The sequence below is a fragment of the Onychostruthus taczanowskii genome, unplaced genomic scaffold (assembly GCF_017590055.1).
Source record: "Onychostruthus taczanowskii isolate IOZ18803 unplaced genomic scaffold, ASM1759005v1 scaffold18, whole genome shotgun sequence".
Classification (NCBI taxonomy): domain Eukaryota; kingdom Metazoa; phylum Chordata; class Aves; order Passeriformes; family Passeridae; genus Onychostruthus; species Onychostruthus taczanowskii.
Genome location: NW_024499017.1, coordinates 13487600 through 13505285, shown reverse-complemented (window position 1 = coordinate 13505285; position 17686 = coordinate 13487600). Strand labels below are relative to the sequence as shown.

Sequence of the window (17686 nt, the reverse complement as noted above, 5' to 3'; positions counted from 1 at the left end):
CATCATTTGGTATTTTGAAATACCAAAATATTACCACTATGTACAAAAATATACAAAAACCATGCGGCAACAGTGTAAAAAACAAGGGGATATAACAGAGCTTTAAAAACTGTGAGATCACCCTCAACAACTTTGATATTTTTCATGTCAGTAACTCCTTCATGTAGACGCTGAACTAACAGCCTAAGGTAATACTTTCTCTTCTTTTTTTTTTCTGGATTGTTTGGGGGGGGGTTTTTTTGCTGTTGTTGTTTTTTGGGTGTTTTTTTGTTTGTTTGTTTGGTTTGGTTTGGTTTTTGGTTTTTTTGTTTTGTTTTTTTTTTTGCTAGAAATAGAGTGTGAAAGACAAGATCTGTGTCAGCTTCTGCTCCTGAGGCGCAAAAACCCTTCTCCAAAGCCCCACCTGAGCCTGTTTCCCTTCTACACACAACAAAAACCTGTACAAAATCTGAGAGGCTGAAGGGCAGTGGCTTTACCTGACACTGGGAAGAAACCAAACACTAATGACGGTTTCTGCCTGTTTTCGTGGACTTTTAGCGCTGCCCTAGCGGGATTCCTGCCGTCCTCTGAGGCCCCGGGACGATGGCGCTTGCCGGGCCGGGCGCGCCTGAGGGCGAGGATCAAACCCGGCGGGGGCACTTTGTGCCAGGCTCAGCCCCTGAGGGAGGGCAGGGTGAGAGCGGGGATTCCTCCCTCTGGGAGAGGGCTCCGAGATCCCGGAGCCGGGCAAGGGGGAACGCCACCCGCATCTGCCAGGGAGCGGCCATGAGGGGCCCGGACACTGAGGGGAGGGATGGGGGAATGAGGGGAAAAGGTGGGGAAAGGGGAGGGGAAAAGGAAAGAAAGGGGGAAAAGGGAGGGGAAAAGGAAAGGAAGAGGGAAAAGGGGAGGGAAAAAGGAAAGAAAGTGGGGAAAGGGAGGGAAAATTAAGAAAAAAGGGGGGAAAGGCAGAGAAAAGGGGGAAAAAGGGAAGGGAAAAGGGAGGGGAAGGGGAGGGAAAAAGAAGAGTGGGGAAAGGGGGAAAAGGGGAGGGGAAAAGGAAAGAAAGTGGGGAAAGGGGGGAAAGGGAGGGAAAAGGAAGAGAAAAGGGGGGAAAGGCAGAGAAAAGCGGGAAAAACCGGAGGGGAAAGGGAGGGGAAGGAGAGGAGTCCGCCCTGAGGGCCGCCCGCTCCCCGCCCTTTCCCCACCTCGGGGCGGAGCAACGCCGCAGCCCAAGATGGCGGCGGCACCCTCCCAAGATGGCGGCGGCACCTTGCCATTACGGCGGCGTTACCTTCTCAGCATGGCGACTGCCGCGTCCCGCCCCGGCCAATCCCCTCCGAAGATGGCCGCGGCCCCGCCCCGCGCCGCGCGCTGCACGCCGGGCGCTCGGGGCGGGCTGAGGGCGCGGGGCCGGTCGGGCCTGCTGCGGTCGGAGCGAGCGGGGCCGGGCCGGGCAGGGCAGGGCGGGCGCCATGCCGGAGCTGGCCGTGGACAGGGTGGTCGTGCACCCGCTGGTGCTGCTCAGCGTCGTCGATCACTTCAACAGGTGCGGCCGCGCGGGAGTGGCGCCGCGGCGCTGAGTCACGGCCGGGCCGGGAGCGGGGCCCTGAAGGAGCCCGGGGCCGGGAGGGGACCCGGCGGAGCGGGAGGGTCCCGGGGCCGGGAGGGGATCCGGAACCCCGGGTAATTTGGGCCTAAGTCCGCTCCCTGCCGCCGATGCCGAGCGGTTTCAGAGCCAGAAATAAGCCCCGAGTCCCGGGAGGTGGCCGAGCCCGCGGTGCGTGACGCTGGGGTCGGGCGCTGTTCGCAGCCGGGGTCGGGGTCGCGTCCCCCGTGAGTGACATCGGGCCGTCCCTGGGCACAGGCTGTGGTTCCGAGGGCAGCGGAACGCCCTTTTGTGGCTGGAAACACCAGCGGTGGTAGCACAGCCTTAACCCCCTCTTCCACCCCCGCTGTGGCTCCTCCGACACGGGGTGGGGGTCCCTTCTCCCGTCCTCCCCGTTCGTGGCAGGGACTGACAGCCGGTTTTCCTTTTAGAATAGGAAAAGTGGGAAATCAGAAGCGAGTGGTTGGAGTGCTGCTGGGCTCCTGGCAGAAGAAGATCCTGGATGTGTCCAACAGTTTTGCAGGTGAGGTCGTGTGTCCTGCCCTTCTCCAAAGCCACTGAATTATTTAGTGGATGGTTGTGTTGTGGGTTTTGAAGAAACCCTTGATCCGTCCATGTACCAATCACCTCATATCCAACAACAAATGCAAGCTGCTGTCAACACCTAAGTAAATCTCACTCTCCTTTAGCAGCCAAAAATACCCAAACCCGGAGCATTTCAATAAACATTTTAATTCAGGAAGTTGGACTCTTAAACACTGGTGTTTTGTTTTATTCCCAGTACCCTTTGATGAGGATGACAAGGATGATACCGTGTGGTTCCTGGACCATGACTATCTGGAGAACATGTATGGAATGTTTAAGAAGGTCAATGGTGAGTTGAGATCTTCTGACAGTCAGGGATATGCTCCCAAAAACTTTCAGGGCTGTGGAGGATGGAATTCCTGTGAATCACAGAATCCTTGAGGGGGGGAAGTACCTGTAAGATCATCAAGTCCAACCATCAGCCAGCACCGTGTTCTCCGCTAACCGTGTCCCACATCCACATGGTTCTGAACACTTCAGAGATGGGACTTGCATCTCGAGATGTCAGATGTGCAGGCTGTCAGACCCCGAGAGCCACACAATTAACGGAAGCTGTTAATTAGCAGTGAAGGGGCCAGGAGAAAAGCTGTGGGTCAGTTCCGGTGATGAGCGAGTGCGGTCACTGCTCAAGCCATGGCCTTGTAATCCACTTCCCTCTCCTCCACACAGATCAGGCTCTCACCCTCCATCAGCCCACCCAGTCTCTGCCCAGCTCTCTCTGCTGGGGCCTCCCCCAGTTCTGATTCCAAATCCTTTCTGCTTTTGCTCAGCCAGAGAAAGAATCGTGGGCTGGTACCACACGGGCCCGAAGCTGCACAAGAACGACATCGCCATCAACGAACTGATGAAGAGATACTGCCCCAACTCTGTAAGTGGGGCCACCTTTGGCCTGTGGGGTTGTTCTTGCCTCCCTTTCCCTAAAAGGGGCATCTGGGAAGCCTTGTCCCCCACCTTTTTTGCTGGTGGCACAGCTGTAAAGTGATTGAGGAATGGGATCAGGAGTTTTTTGAATCATTGTCTCAGTGCTTGAGGTTACTCCTCTGGGCAGACTTGTGCTGGTGCTGAGGAGGGAAGAGCTGGTTTGGGTATTTTTTCCCTACTCCTTGACTGAAATCCAGTTTTTTGCACGTTTTCTTTCTCCCCAAGGTGCTGGTGATCATTGATGTGAAGCCAAAGGACCTGGGGCTGCCCACAGAAGCCTACATCTCCGTGGAGGAGGTCCATGATGTGAGTGTTCACTGTGTCAAGTGTCACAGCCGTGGCTGGGAGCTCTTGGAGGCTGTCACTCGTGGGTGTCACAGGCTGCAGGTGCTCCAGGTGTGCCCAGTCATTGTGGGCCTGCCCTGAGCAGCTCACTCCTCACTGAGCCCCATGCAGACAAACAACACCCAGCAGTGAGTCACTGTAATTGTTGCATTTAAATTAATTCTGGATGCATATAAAACAGTGGATCTTGTTGCCTTTCTGAGGCCTTCACTGCAGAGCAGGAGCTGCTCTCCCAAAATGCAACAAGGTTGGATCAGGGAAGAGAGAAATAATAGAGGTATTTACAATTTCCATTCCTCCCTCCAGGCACAGACCAGCAAAATGCAGAAATGGGAAGTTAACCAGAGCAGGAGAGATTGCTGGGACAGTCAGTGACACTGATTAAATCAAGAACATCCAGAGCTGTTCCTCTCAGATCCCTTGTGGCCTGTGTAGGGCTGCTTTTCTGGTTTCCTTGGTGCAATCCCTCATCCCCTGGCTGAAATCCCCCGTTTGTGTCCCCCCTTTAGGATGGCAGCAGTCAGTGACACTGATTAAATCAAGGACATCCCAGCCAGAGCTGTTCCTCTCAGATCCCTTGTGGCCTGTGTAGGGCTGCTTTTCTGGTTTCCTTGGTGCAATCCCTCATCCCCTGGCTGAAATCCCCCGTTTGTGTCCCCCCTTTAGGATGGCACCCCAACTTCCAAGACCTTTGAGCACGTGACGAGTGAGATTGGTGCTGAGGAGGCTGAGGAAGTGGGTGTGGAGCACCTGCTGAGGTGAGGGGACAGCTGTCCTGGGCCCTGCCACGCTCCCAGCGGCGTTCCCGGTGCCACTGCCCGAGGAGCACATCAAACACGTGGCATAAATCCTGGGAGCCTGCCTGCCACCAGCCCTGGGCCCTGCTCACACGGCTGGGAAGGTCCCAGGGGGCGAGGCTCTAATCCCCATTCTCTCTGGGTTGCAGGGACATCAAGGACACCACGGTGGGCACGCTGTCCCAGCGGATCACAAACCAGGTCCATGGCTTGAAGGGACTGAACTCCAAGCTTCTGGACATCAGGAGCTACCTAGAGAAAGTAGCCCTGGGCAAACTCCCCATCAACCACCAGATCATCTACCACCTCCAGGACGTCTTCAACCTGCTGCCAGACGTGAACCTGCAGGAGTTTGTCAAGGCCTTTTACCTGAAGACCAATGACCAGATGGTGGTGGTGTACCTGGCCTCGCTCATCCGCTCCGTTGTGGCCCTGCACAACCTCATCAACAACAAGATTGCCAACAGGGATGCGGAGAAGAAGGAAGGACAGGAAAAAGAAGAAAGTAAAAAGGAGAGGAAAGATGAGAAGGAGAAGGACAAGGAGAAGAGCGATGGCAAGAAAGAGGAGAAAAAGGAGAAGAAGTAAAAGGTGTAGTTTTTTTTATTTGTAAATTAAAAATCTTGTAAACTAAGTCCCTGGTGCTGGGGTCTTGTCTGTTGTGCTCAGCACTCTGCTCCTCCTCACCAAGGCAGGGCTGGGGGGAGCCATGTGGAGGCTTTTGATTTGATGATGCTGTTACACAGCACTTCTCCTTCCCCCAGTGTGTCTTCGGGGGTGTTGATGCCTCAGCTCACGCACACTCTGCTCTCACCGAGCATATTCCCATGTTCCAGGGCTAATCCTTTGCCACTAGCCAGTGTTGTGCACCCTCGGGGTGTGGCACAGCGGGGATGTTGTCACTGCTGTCACACCTCTGGGCCAGTGAGGCCCCAGCCCCTCCCTGGGGACAGCAATGATGGCCCTGTCACTCCTGGCCGGGACCAAGCAGCTCTAGGGGCTCTGGGGAGGCACTGGGGCCCTCACCACTGACAGAGCAGGCAGGGACAAAATCCATGGGATTTGTGATCCCAGTGCTGAGCATTGGATGCCGTTATGGCCCTGGAGCCCCAGCCCTGCACAGACCCCACCCTGGCAGACACACACTGACCCAGGAGAGGCGCAGACCCGGGACACAGAGGGACCCAGGACACACACGGGGACCCAGGACACAGGCACACCTCGGCAGCTGCTTTGTCGTTTATTGCACACGAAGCCGCGCGGGGCAGGCGGGGCCGTGCGGAAGCGGCCGGTTCCCAGCCCGGAGCCTTGCAGGGTCCCGTCTCCTCAGGCCCCGGACACACGGACACAGACACGCTGGGTCTGCCGCCCGCACGCACGGGAGGGACAGAAGTGACAGCCGGGTGATCTTGCCCTCCTCACTGCAGAGGGAACAGGAGTGTGGGCAGAACCCAGGATCTGAGCGAAGGCCGGCAGCGCCCCAGCAGAGCCCCCGGGGCTGCTGTGGAGCACCAGCTCCAAGCAGAAACCGCATCATTTAAATACAACCGCCCCGGGGCCATGGGCTGCACATCCCTGGACACGCCAGGGACACCTCAGCCAGGCTCTGGCTCCAGTGGCTGCAGGTCTGGCCTGGGAAGGGGCTGTCCTGGCGCTCAGATGGTGCACAAGAGCCTCTCAGAAGCACTGTCTCAGGGCTCCCTGTCACTGTTGCTGAATGCTGGGTGCAGGATGGGGCCCAGAAGTCAATCTGAGAGCCATTTTCCCCCTCACCTGCCACATTCACCAAAATGCCGTGAAAGGCAGAAAACACGAGGGGGAAGAAGAGCATCTACCAAACACTTAACAGTGTCTGCAGAGGGGGCTGGGGAGCCCCAGTGCCCCCTGTGCTGCCCCCCAGCCCCTCTGTGCCAGCCCTCGCAAGCCAAGCCCTTGTGTCCTCCTCTCCATCACACCTCGGGTTTCCTCAGGGAGGGAAACACAGCCCCGTTCCCCCAGGGCCGTGTCAGTGCAGACCTTGCCCAGGAACAAAAGCCACAGTGTCCATAGGGGCCCGTGCACATCCCGGGGAGGGCTCGGCCCTGGGCACCGGCCGGCAGCGCTCCGGGAACGCCCCACAGCTCCATCACTCCTGTCCAAACCCTTCTGTCTCCTCAATGGCGTAAAGCAGCTTCTCCTTCAGCTGTTCATAGCTCTTGTAGGGAGGGAGATCCAGGCGGTTGAAGCTGGGGAGAGAGCCGAGGCTGGGACAGGCCAGGAAGAGCAGTCCCCTCCCATGGGATGGAGAGCCCCGTGCAGCCCCACAGAGCTCCCTGCCCCCGTCCCCGCGCGCTCCGGCCAGGCCGAGGGGCAGTGACTTACCACGTGTGACTCCGTGGCAGCCACGTCTCTTTGCCAACTTTATCTATGCAGAATTTCTGAGGCCCGTTGCTGCCTGTTAATGAAGAGCACAGCAAAGTTCTTTACACGACCAGGAGCTGAAAAAGAAACCCCACCCACACACCAAGATCCACCATCATGGCCCTACAATCTCAGAGGCACACAGGGCATAAATCCACGGCAGCAATCCCTGCCTGGCTGCAGAAAGGACATTCAATAAACAAAGGAGAAAGCAAAAAGCAGATTCACAGCACAGAGGAGCAAGAGCACCATCTCTGAGCACGATGGCTCCATAGCAAGTGCTAAAACTCATTGATCTGTAAACCCTCAGGATTGTGTGAGTCCATCCAAGTTTTAAAGGACCTGGCACAGCAAGTCTGAGTCACTAAGGTGGTTTTTCAACACAGTGGGAATGCTGGAGAGATTCCAGGGGGTGGAAAAAGCTAATATGCCAGCAAGAACAACTGAGTGGGTTAAGCAAGCTGGTTGGCTTAACACGAATGCCAGGAAAGTCAGGGAAAGGCTGGTATAGGCCCCAAAAAGCAGTAAATTAAAGGAGAAGTGGAACCACACTGTGGTTTTCTGAAAAAGAGGCTTTGTCGCACAAGAATGAAAATTGAATCAGAAATCCAATCTCATTCAGACTGAGATCACAAACCAGCCCCACAAAGTTAACCCTGGTGGGACCCTTTGGCCAGAGAACGTGTGTGGAAATGGCACAACACCAGAGCACTGTGCTCAGACCTCACAGCTGCCTTCCTGCTCACGGGCTGCCGTGAGCTCTGTGTGGGGACAGGGACAGGAAGGTGCCACCCCCCAGGACACACCGATGAGCTCAGCAAAGCCCCCGACGGGCAGGCGGCAGGTCCCCGTCACGAACTGCAGCAGCCGGATCCTCTTCTCGTTGTCCATCTCCTTAACCACCTGCAGCAGGAACGCAGCAGCTGAGTGGGATCCTGGTCCCATCCTGCAGGATGGCTCCTGCCAGCGCACCCCACGCCCTCAGCTGGGCTCAGACTGACCTGCCAGAACCACTGGATCTGTTTGCTGTTCTTGGTGTAGTGCCTGTAGATGGTATTTTTCTGCCAGTCGTTCATGTCAATCTCCTGCATCCCGCACAGCATCAGCTGGGGACAGGGGACACTCAGCAGGGGACAGATGGGGCCCTGCACCCACGCTCTGAGTGCCAGCCCCTCTGGTGCCAGCCTTCACCTGACCCAGGTGCCAGTACTGAGGTGTCTGGCACAAATTCCTCCCATCCAACGGGATGGTCTGTTGCCAATGGACCCAACGAGCCACCCCCACAGCCAGCACACGTGGCTGTCATCAGGGGATGGGCACAGAGCATGAGCAGGGTCACCATGTGCCTCTCTCCAACCACATCCCCACCCCAGGGGCCAGCTCACCTCCAGCTCCTTCTCGTCGAAGTAGCGCAGCCACTCAAGCGGCACCACCTCGTTGAAGCCGTCCAGGAACGCCTTGGTCTGCTCCTCCACGCCCCGTGTGAACCTCCAGTCTGTCAGCAGCCTGGGGAGGCAGACGGGGTCGGCACAGGGCCAGCACTGCTGGCCTGGCCCTGGGAAACCCCAGGATCCCTCCCACCAGCAGGGAGGGCCCAGGGAGTGTGGGGAATGGGAGAGGGGCTCCCTCAAAGTACCCCCTCAATTCCCACTGGTGGGTTTCTGTCTCTGCCCCCAAACCCATGAGCAGCATTCAGCCCCGACAGTGGCCTTAGGAGCTCCAGGGGTGCAAACCACATCCCCTGGCTGGAGCTGAGCTGGCCCTGGCAGCCCCCAGGCAGGCAGGGGGAACAGCCATGGGATGGGAAAGCAGCCTCAGCCTCTCTCCCCTCTCCTTTTTCCTGAAAGTACTGGCAACTGCCCAGCCTGCAGCAATCCAGACCGCAGCAGAGCTCGGCCAGCCGCGCCAGCCCGGGCTTGTCACAGGCCACGTAGCCCAGGGAAGCGGCCACGTCCCAAGCCCCGCGGTCCCACCCCTGCAGCCGCTGGGGGCGGGTGCCTGACAGGACCCTTGGGACAGCCACTCACATGATGTACTCCTCCTTGTTCTCCTCCGTCACACGGATGCTCTCGCCACCCTCCTTCAGCTCGTGGGTGGTCACCTTGCCCAGGATCTCCATGTCCTGGATGAAGTACAGCTCCAGGCCGCACTCCTCCAGGCTGTTCTCCCTGTGGGGGACACCGGGATGTGATTCCTGATGGAGGCACCCAGCAGCAGTGAGGGGCTGTGGGGAGAGCTCTGCAGGAGGGATTGCAGGGCGCTCACTTGGTCCAGACGATGGAGTTGTAGAACTCGGGGTCGATGGACTCCAGGTCCTTCAGCGTCGGGCGCTTGTTCAGCATCCGTTTGTAGAAGGGCAGCGTGAAGCCAGTGTCGATGAACTTCCCGTGGTACAGAGCCTGTGGCAGGGAGGGGACACCAGGTCACAGGGGACCCTGGGATGCAGCCCCGGGGCAACACAACGCTCCACCCTGGGGCAGCCACAGTGCAGAGGGGACTCATTCAGGGGTTCCTGAGCTGTGGCACTTGCTCCTCACTGGTACACATGGAGGGGAAGGGTGGGCTGCCCCAACAGCACTTCCCAGGCCGGGTGGGCTGCAGCCCCTCTCCCTCCCCACGGCAAATTCCACTGCATCTCCCTCTCCCCTCACAGCTCTATTAAGAGCACTTGTTTAAACAGAGCTGTGCTGTGGCTTCCCTGAATCCCTGGCTTCCAGGAGCCCCGAGGCAAAGGCAGCCAAAAATAATGCAGACGCTTGTCTAGAACGGCCCAGCGGTGAGTAATAGTCTGGGGTTTTATTGGTATCCTGCGAGGCGGGGCAGGGCAGGGCAGGACAGCGGGGCCGGAGCCGCCTCCGCGCACACCCCGCGGGGCTGCGGGCCAGGGACCCTTCCCCGGGCTCGGGGAGCCCCCCTGCCAGCCCGGGGCACACTGGCCTTGAGCAATCCAAGACAAATGGGAGGAGCTGCTCTGGAGCTTGGGCAGCTGGAAAATCTCACACTGCTGGGACTAAAAATAGTCCCAGGAGCTGCAGACCCGACAGCACCTGGGGTGACAGCCAAAGACCTGGAGCCGTCCATCCCCGCCACAGCTCCTGGGAAACCAGGTCTCCTCTGGCCCCACAGCCGTTCCGTGGATTCAAAACGCATCACCCCACAGCACCCCCCTGAAGGCCCATCTCCCACTGACCCCCACGTGGGCAAGAAGGGGCTCAGGGAGGGCAGCAGCACGAGGCCAGCACACCCACGGCACACCGAGCTGCCCCTTGCCCTGCTGCCCACCCTGTCCCCTGCTCCACACGGGGACACAGACCCCTGGGGCCATCCCCCGGCTCTCACCATGGCGATGAAGCGGCCGATGAAGCGGAAGTAGGTGAGGTGGTCGGGGTTGATGGAGGAGGCAGGGTTGATCTGCAGGCAGTAGTTGTTCTTGCCAGCGTACTCAAAGAGGCAGTACATGGGGTTGAGCACCTCATGGGACAGGAGGAAGAACCATTCCCTGGAAGGAGACAAGGGGAACACGGTGAAAAGCAGCTCAGGGAGGGGACAGTATTGTCCCTGCACCAAGCGGGTGCCCACCTCCCCAGGGTGCCAGGCAGGTGCTGGGCACTGGTGTGACTGGGCGAGGCTGTTCCCCTCCCCAGGGTGCTGTGTGGGGTTTGTGAAGTGTTTCTGGAGATGCCAGCTTGCTGCAGGCCCCACTCAGAGTACTGGGAACCTTGGGAAGTGCCACACACAGCCCCAGCTGGGCTGTCCCACACACACACACCCCCTGAGTGCACCCAGTTCCTCCGCACGCGCTGCCCTGGGAGCCCCACGCCAAGCTCGGGACAGCACCATCCTGGCTTTGCTCCCCCGGCCGTGCAGGCAGACAGGAATCCTCAGACGTGGAGGCAGCCCCGGCATCCTGTCCGTGGTTCTACCCTGTGGTAGAACAGCATGACGTAACCTACCATAGGGTAAAACCACTGGCAGGACACGGAGAGAGCTGGAGCAGGAGCAGGGGCCGGGGTAGCCGCCCCATGAAGGGCAGCAGGCGAGCGTGGGGTGGCAGCGGGCAGGGACACGCCAACTGAGCTCCAAGGACATGTCCCAGGTGAGCCAGAGGGGGCTCACAGGGACACAGGACCCCTTTCCAGACAAGCCACAGCCCATGCCCTGTGGTAACATCATCCCAGGCCAGCAGCAGGGCTGCAGAAACCACATCACACCCTGCCTGCCCTGGCACACACTGACTGTCTGGGGCCTGTTTGCTGCAGGGAGACGAGGCCACTCAGCCCATCACCCCCACAACTGGGGGCAGCAGGGACTCCCAGCTGGGTTCCCTGTGCTCTCACTGCCAGGACAGGCTGGTGTGATGCGTTCAGGGTGTCCCACCACTCCTAAAAGCCAGTTGCCCATTTGAATGCCCCTGGTCTCCTCTGCTCAAGGGCTGGGAGCCCCGAGTGCAGCTGCCTTATGCGTGCACTGCCCACAGGACCCAGGGCACAGGCAGGGCACGGCCCTGTGGCCCGGCAGGCCACGCTCACCTGGCGATGCCACCGTAGTCCAGGCCCTCCTCCCCTCGCATGATGATGTACAGCCGGCGCCGCAGGTCGTACGGCTTCATGTTCATGATCTGGGGACAAGCAGGGCAGTGTCACCACAGCCAGGGCCAGCTCCACTCCTGCTGGCCAGCTCCATGGCCCGGCTCCTGCCCGGCTCCGCGGCCCTGGCACCTCCCTACCTGCTGGAAGGAGTCCTCGAAGAGCGTCTGCCGAGACACGCTGATCTTCACATGGCTGGGCAGCGCGTTTGACTGCAGGCAGGGCAAAGGCACGGGGCTGTGTGAGGCTGGTACGGTTCTCCTCACCCACACCTGCCCACAGGGCTCAGGGCAGCCACACAGCTGCCCACAGCCGCTCTACTCACGTGGCAGAGGAAGCGGAACTGGTGGTACTTCCAGCGAAAGCTCCGGTCGTACGCGCCCGGGGAGCCGCCGTGCTTGCTCCTGCCAAAGCAGCAGGGCCAGGGTCACACCCTGTGCCTGCCCTGAGCAGCCCCCGGCAGGAGCCAGGTGGGATGGGGGTCACTGGGGCGCAGCTCCCCTCAGTCAGAGCCCCCAGACGCGCTGCTCGGGGCTTACCCGGACTCGAAGCCCGGGCGCGGGTCCTTGAAGGTGGTGGTGCGGGTGTTGTGGTCCACGAAGTACCGCACGCTCTCATTCGTGTACTTCATCTCCCAGCCCGGCGGCAGCGGCGGCTCCTGGATCATCCTGCTGGCAAGGAAGGGCTCAGCAGACAGGCCCTTTAGGCAGTCCCCCCCCAACCACAGCTCTGTGCCAGGCAAAAGGAAGGATTCATGGCATGGGACTGGCGAGCGACTGTCCACAGCCCAGGAGAGGAGTCCTGCCTGGGCAGCGCTCTGGCCACGGCCACGGCACTGCCAGAGCTTCGAAACCACCCGTGGGACACATGGCCTCAGTGCAGGCCAGGTCCCTGGAGAACTGCACCTTCCCAATCCCTGCTCCCCCCACGGCGAGGATCCCACCTACCCCTGCGTGCGAGGATCTTCCCACTGCGTGGTCCGGGTGTTGTGGTTCACGTAATACACTCGCCCATTGTCCTGTCTCTTCTCTAGGAGAAAAGGGAAAGAAAGAGTTAGCTGGAGTCCTGGAACAGCCCTCCCCTTCCCAGCTCAGAGGAAATTTGTCAGCTCCCCCATTCCACCTCCCTGGTTCGTTTGGAAAAGGCAGGATAAACCCCACATTCCTTCCGCGTGCCCGAGCTGCCTCAGCCCGGCAGTGCCAGCGTGGGGAGGTGCCAGGGCAGAGGCCAGCACTGCCAGGCCGGCACAGGGGCTGTGCTCAGCCACACACCCTCGTGGCACACACACAGCCCCTCCTGGGACACGCAGCAGTATCCCTCCACATGGATCCACAGGCGCTTTCCCAAACTCCCTGCATGGCCGTGCTCCAGTGCACACGTGTGTGAACACACACACCTCCCTGTGCTGCACACAGGCACAAAACAGCTCCAGCACACACCCCAGCCACCCCTGCACACACCCCTGCCTCCCCAGCACTGTGTGTGCCCTGCACCTCCTCCTCCTCCTCCATGTGCTGCGTCACTCCCCCATGCTCAGCCCTGCACCATGCAGGCAGGGACACCTTGTCACCTCCCTGTCGCCCTTGTGGCCAGTGCCAGCCCCTTGCTCCATCTCACTCCTGGACTGCGGGCAGCAGCCCCCAAATGATGGCCAGGACCGCAGCCATCCCAGGGATCCCATCCAGCCTGGGAACCCCCACCCCACGGTGCTGTGCCTGCCCAGCTGCCACTGGGGATGGGTCCCCTCTCCTTGCTGATGGATGGGGGGACACCCAGAAAGGGCTCCACCACTGCCCCCATCAAGACACTGTCCCTGCAGACTGCCGGAGCAGCCTTGCCCCCTCTGTCCTGCTCCAAGCTCCCACAATTTTAACCCTTCTCCTGCTCTCTCTGGCACAGCACAGCCCAGCTGCACCCACAAGCATCCCAGCCTGCCCTCTCCAGGGATGCTCTCACCATGAAGGGGTTCTCTCTGTCCTGGAGGTGGCACAGGGACTTTTCAAAATGTCCCAGCACACAATGCTTGGGCCATTTGGGGATGACCAGCTCTGCTCCTGCCAGCTGCCAGCCCTGCTCCAGAGCCAGGCAGAGCATCCCAGGAGGCAGCACAGCAGCGGGACGGATCCCTGCTCGCCAGAGGGGTCCAGGGACAAACAAGGACTTCCACCCCCAAGCTGGGGATCTTCCCCAATCCAAAGAGCAATCTCAAGCACTTCTGCATTCAGCAGCTGAGAGAGGCTGGGAACTCCTCCAGGAAAAGAGGAAGGCAGGGGAAAAAAAGCTGAATTTCGCATCAGAGATCGTGCTAGTCACAGGCAGAGTCAGTCCCACGTGCAGCCTAGCACAGGGAGTGCTGGCTCCAGGGTCACCCTTCACCCTTCCCAGTAACGCCAGTCACGGGAGCCAGGGAGCTGCTGGCAGCACGGTGCTGCCCGCGGGACAGGCAGGGTCCTGCCGCGGGTGACAGGAGTGTCCCCTGGGGGCCACGCAGGGGCAGGTGAGCGGTGCAGTACTTACCCCAGCCGGGAGGAAGGGGCCCCAGAGGATCATTGTCGGACGGGGCTCCGGAGGACTAGAGAGAGCAAAAACACGCAATAAACCCCAGAGCCGGGACGGCTGGGAGGAGCAGAACACAGAGACGAGCCGGCCAGCCCCGCTTCCACTCGCCTCTCCTTGGCCCACAGCTCCCAGGGAACTAAAAAAAAACTTGCACACTCAAGGGGGGGTTTAAAAAAAAAAAAAGAAACAAAATAAGCAAAAGAAAATGAAAAAAAAAAAAAATTAAAAAAAAAAAAAAAAAAGAGCCTAGGAGCTCAGGCTAAGCAGGGCTGGGGCAGCCAGGGGGCAGCGGGGCAGGGGCAGGGGCTGTGCCGGCCCGGGGCAGCGGGACGGCCCGGAGGGCTCCGGACGTGCGCGGCTGCTCGGCTGCGCCGGCGTCCCCTGCACATACACCTCCAGCCTCCTCCAAGAACCACACACAAGAGGGGAAAAAATATCGCAGGCCTTTCCAATGAAATCATTCCCACAAGCGCTGTCCACGCCCCGCGCTTCCTGGCGGGACGGCGGCCCCCTCCTCCCGGGCCGGGCTGCGGGATGCGCCGAGCCCGCGTCCCGCCCGCGCCGCGGCCCCGCCCGCCCGCACAAAGCCCCTTTCTCGGCCGCACGGGCACGGCCGCCCTCCTGCCCGCTGGGGCAAAGCCCGCCCGGCCCCGCCGGGCTCCCCGGGGATGGAGGGTCCCCGGGGTCCAGGGCAGGAGGGGGCCTGGAAGAGCCTTTAATGGTTAAATGAGAACGCATCGTTACCCAAAAGGTGAAAAGCCATCTGCTGGAGGGGGGCTGTGTCTCAGCTTCCCGCGCCGGGATGGGTCCGACTCACCTGGGCCCAGGGAATGCCACCCGCAGCCAGACCCGGCTGGGAACCGGGGCAGCCCCGGCCCCCCACTCCCAGAAAGGCACCAAAACCTGGGTGGGTAGAGCTCGTGGCAGCCAGCACCCCGAGGGTGGCCTGGCACAGTCTGTGCCCCTCAGAGCTCTGTCTCTTGTACCCACCCCCTGTGCCAGGACTGGCGTGGCCAGCACAGCTGGACTTGGGGCAGTGTCCGCTCCCTCCCGCCAGGACAGGCTGCCCACACAGCAGCCGAGTCGTGTCCAGGGGTACCACCTCGCTGGCACCTCAAAACACCTAATGAAAGCAACCAGGGCAGAGCACCAGGAGCTCCTGCTGCTCCCCACAGCCCCTGGGAACAACCTGCCCCCAGACCCTTTGTGCAAAGCATGTGGCACTGGGGCATCTGCCAGGAGAGCGGTCCCAGGCTCCACCTGAGCCCCCCAAACTGTGCCTTTCCCACCTCTGCCCCACCGCTCATCATTCCCCTACCGTGCCCTCCAGCAAGGGCAGAGGGATGCTGGAGGCAGGAGCAAGTCAAGCAGCAAGCCCCTGTGGGGCAGGAGGCAGAGCAGGAGCCATCACTGTTGGCAGCAGAACTCAAACAAAAAGTACAATCGTTTCATCAGGCTAAATTTGGAGGCCGAGTCCCTCCCTCGGCAGAGCGTGGCCAGGGCGCGTCGCAGGGCCTGGAGCAGCTCCAGGGCTGGCGCTGGCAGGGAAGAGGGACAGCCCCGAGCCCCGCTGGGCACGGTGGCAGCCCCTCCCAGGGGAGCCCCTGCTGAAGGCAGGGCCAGCACAGGATCGGGGGGGAGGGACAGCCCCGCTGGGCACGGTGGCAGCCCCTCCCAGGGGAGCCCCTGCTGAAGGCAGGGCCAGCACAGGATCGGGGGTCCAGCTCTGCCTGTGAGGCTTGGAAGGATTGGAGAGACATCCAGGGAGGGAGAGGCAGGGGGAGGAGGGGGCTGAGCTGCTCCCACAGCCCCAGGAGTGAGCCTGATTGTGTCCCACACAGAATGCACTTTGCTCTACACCCCCCATCAGAGAGCAGCTGAGCTCCTGGATGGAGCCCTGAGCTCACTCCAGTCCCAGCTGGGACTCCTGGCTCTCTCTGAGTAGATAAAAGGCAATGAGAAGTCGGTCCCTGTACGCTGCCCACCTTCCCTCCACAGCTGTTCACCTGCCTCTGGCACCAGTGCAGGTTCACCCCTGCGTGGGGCTGGACTGCTGCTCCAGGAGGCAGAACTGCTCCAGCCTGGCTCTGTCCCTGTCCCAAGCACTGCTCTCCCTGCAGCCCACAGCCACCAGCACTGCTCAGGTCAGCAGAGGTGCTCACCCCTCCACAGCTGGGTACAGATCCATGGCAAAGGTATGGCCAGGACAGGAGTGGTCCCTGCCCAGGTAAAAGTCAGCACAGGTGCTCACCCCTCCACAACTGGGTCCATGGCAAAGGTATGGCCAGGACAGGAGTGGTCCCTGCCCAGGTAAAGAATGGTTGAGACCATTCCCTGAGCAAGGAAATTCAAACATTCAGCCCAAACCAGGAACAGAGGGAAGCAGCAGATAAAGCAGGAGGGTGCTGGCCAAGTCCAGCTTGCTCCCTGCACTCTCTGGTCCCTGGCTCCTGCAGCCCTCTCCACTTGTACCCCAGGCTTTTAGCTCCAGGACCCAGCCACGCTGGCCTCAGCCCAACAGAGACCTGGAGAGGGACGAGCTCAGGCCTCAGAGCCTCCTGTCCTGCTACACACCAGGCTCCCATGGCTCCCTCCTGACAACAGGTTCTGCAGCCCCACAGGTCAGCAGCAAGGCTTGTCTGAAAGCCACAGGAGAATGTGTGGCTGGCCACATTGGCACTGGAGAAACCTTGGGGACAGGCTGCTGAGGACACCTCCCACCACCCTTCAGGGCCATGCAAGCTTATAAAAAGCAAGTCACTCCCCCAAGGCCTCTGCAGGCAGCTCAGTCTGTGAGCTCCCATCCACACACTGCTCTGAGCCGGCACAGACCCCACACAGCCCAGCAAGCGCCTTCCCGCGCCCCGTGGCTCCCAGGCAGCCCCGGTGAGCCCGGAGGGAGAGGCAGGTGAGACCCCAGCTCTCACCTGGTACAGGAACCTCTGGCTGAACTGCTGCATGGCCCCTTGCAGCTGGTTGCGCTGCGACTGCCACTGCTCGTAGTTCCTGACGTACTCGGCCGTGGGGCGCTGCCACGTGGTGGTCCGGGTGTTGTGGTCCACGTAGTAATACCTGCCTCGGGGATCCACGCGTTTCTCCCACCTGGAAGCACCCAAGGAAGCTGTCACTGTGTGGCTCACCCTCCGCCACGAGGGCTCCGTGCCCAGCTCCACAACCACTGCTCTCACACCCAAAGGGGCTCTTCTGGGCAAGGACCCACCAAAAGGAAACACAAAGGATGAGTAACTCCTCGAGTAGCTCCTGCAAGGGCACACGAAGCCTGACAGGATGCTGGGACACCAGTGGAGCTCCCACCAGGATGCCATGAACGTCCATCCCTCCAAGACAGCGACCGAGCCAAGGCCTGGACCCCCGAGCCCCTTACCCTGGAGGAAGGGGTCTCTCCCACGTCGTGGTCTTGTTGTTGTGGTCTACATAGTAGACTCTGCCATTCGGCAGCTCCCGCTGCTCCCACCTGCAAGGAAAATGAAATCATGAGGCAGGTGACACTTGCTGGCACCAAGAACACCCAGAGAGCTGTCCCTGCTGGTCAGGGAGCCCAGCCCCTCACATCCTTGGCACTCCAGCCTTCATTTGACAGGTTTGCGTGGCAGCCACTGGGCCTCCTAGATGGGGAGAGGGGCTGCAGCACTCTGCTTCCTCAACAGGCACAACTGGAGCATAAATTCCTAATTTCCCTCAGAAAGGTCAGCATAGGATTTCACAGAAGGTCAGTTTTATGCCCTGTGTTTCTGATGGTTTTGTTTGGTTTCTCTTAATACATCTTCAAAGGGGAGTGTTTGAGTTGGGGCTGGGATCTGTCCCTGCAGCCCTGGGCTTGCTGCTGACAGCTACAGCTTAAACACACGTTGGCCATGGTGCTCAGGCTGGGGTGGCCCTGAGGA

General features: G+C 60.2%; 2 protein-coding genes across 4 annotated transcripts in view; one reads left to right on the top strand and one right to left on the bottom strand.

The window, feature by feature from the left end:
* Nucleotides 1–1359: 1359 nt before the first annotated feature.
* Nucleotides 1360–4870, top strand: PSMD7 (proteasome 26S subunit, non-ATPase 7). The gene is made up of 7 exons (XM_041400705.1): nt 1360–1528; nt 2020–2111; nt 2370–2462; nt 2944–3041; nt 3320–3400; nt 4106–4197; nt 4386–4870. Exons 1-7 carry the CDS (start codon nt 1455–1457, stop codon nt 4822–4824), a joined length of 969 nt encoding a protein of 322 aa, XP_041256639.1. The 5' UTR covers nt 1360–1454; the 3' UTR covers nt 4825–4870.
* Nucleotides 4871–4996: 126 nt separating this feature from the next.
* WWP2 (WW domain containing E3 ubiquitin protein ligase 2) overlaps nt 4997–17686 on the bottom strand; it is a 31145-nt gene continuing 18455 nt past the window's right edge. For 2 of the 3 annotated variants that reach the window (XM_041400701.1, XM_041400702.1), the window contains exons 9-24: nt 17167–17256; nt 16709–16883; nt 13740–13794; nt 12170–12251; nt 11762–11890; nt 11548–11626; nt 11363–11434; nt 11166–11254; nt 9976–10135; nt 8902–9035; nt 8664–8804; nt 8022–8142; nt 7638–7742; nt 7443–7539; nt 6598–6670; nt 4997–6461 (exon numbers count right to left, since the gene is read on the bottom strand). In XM_041400701.1, the coding sequence (XP_041256635.1) occupies nt 6362–6461; nt 6598–6670; nt 7443–7539; nt 7638–7742; nt 8022–8142; nt 8664–8804; nt 8902–9035; nt 9976–10135; nt 11166–11254; nt 11363–11434; nt 11548–11626; nt 11762–11890; nt 12170–12251; nt 13740–13794; nt 16709–16883; nt 17167–17256 (1702 nt within the window). In that variant the 3' untranslated portion in view covers nt 4997–6361. The remainder of the gene's footprint in view (nt 6462–6597; nt 6671–7442; nt 7540–7637; nt 7743–8021; nt 8143–8663; nt 8805–8901; nt 9036–9975; nt 10136–11165; nt 11255–11362; nt 11435–11547; nt 11627–11761; nt 11891–12169; nt 12252–13739; nt 13795–16708; nt 16884–17166; nt 17257–17686) is intronic. The other variant, XM_041400703.1, reaches the window with a different exon arrangement.

Bases quoted from the DNA above. Each gene is read 5' to 3' on its own strand.
- PSMD7 (XM_041400705.1), top strand. From the start codon at position 1,455: ATGCCGGAGCTGGCCGTGGACAGGGTGGTCGTGCACCCGCTGGTGCTG. The intron at 3,401-4,105 runs GTGAGTGTTCAC...TCCCCCCTTTAG, and splicing joins CCGTGGAGGAGGTCCATGAT to GATGGCACCCCAACTTCCAA. The intron at 4,198-4,385 runs GTGAGGGGACAG...TCTGGGTTGCAG, and splicing joins GGTGTGGAGCACCTGCTGAG to GGACATCAAGGACACCACGG.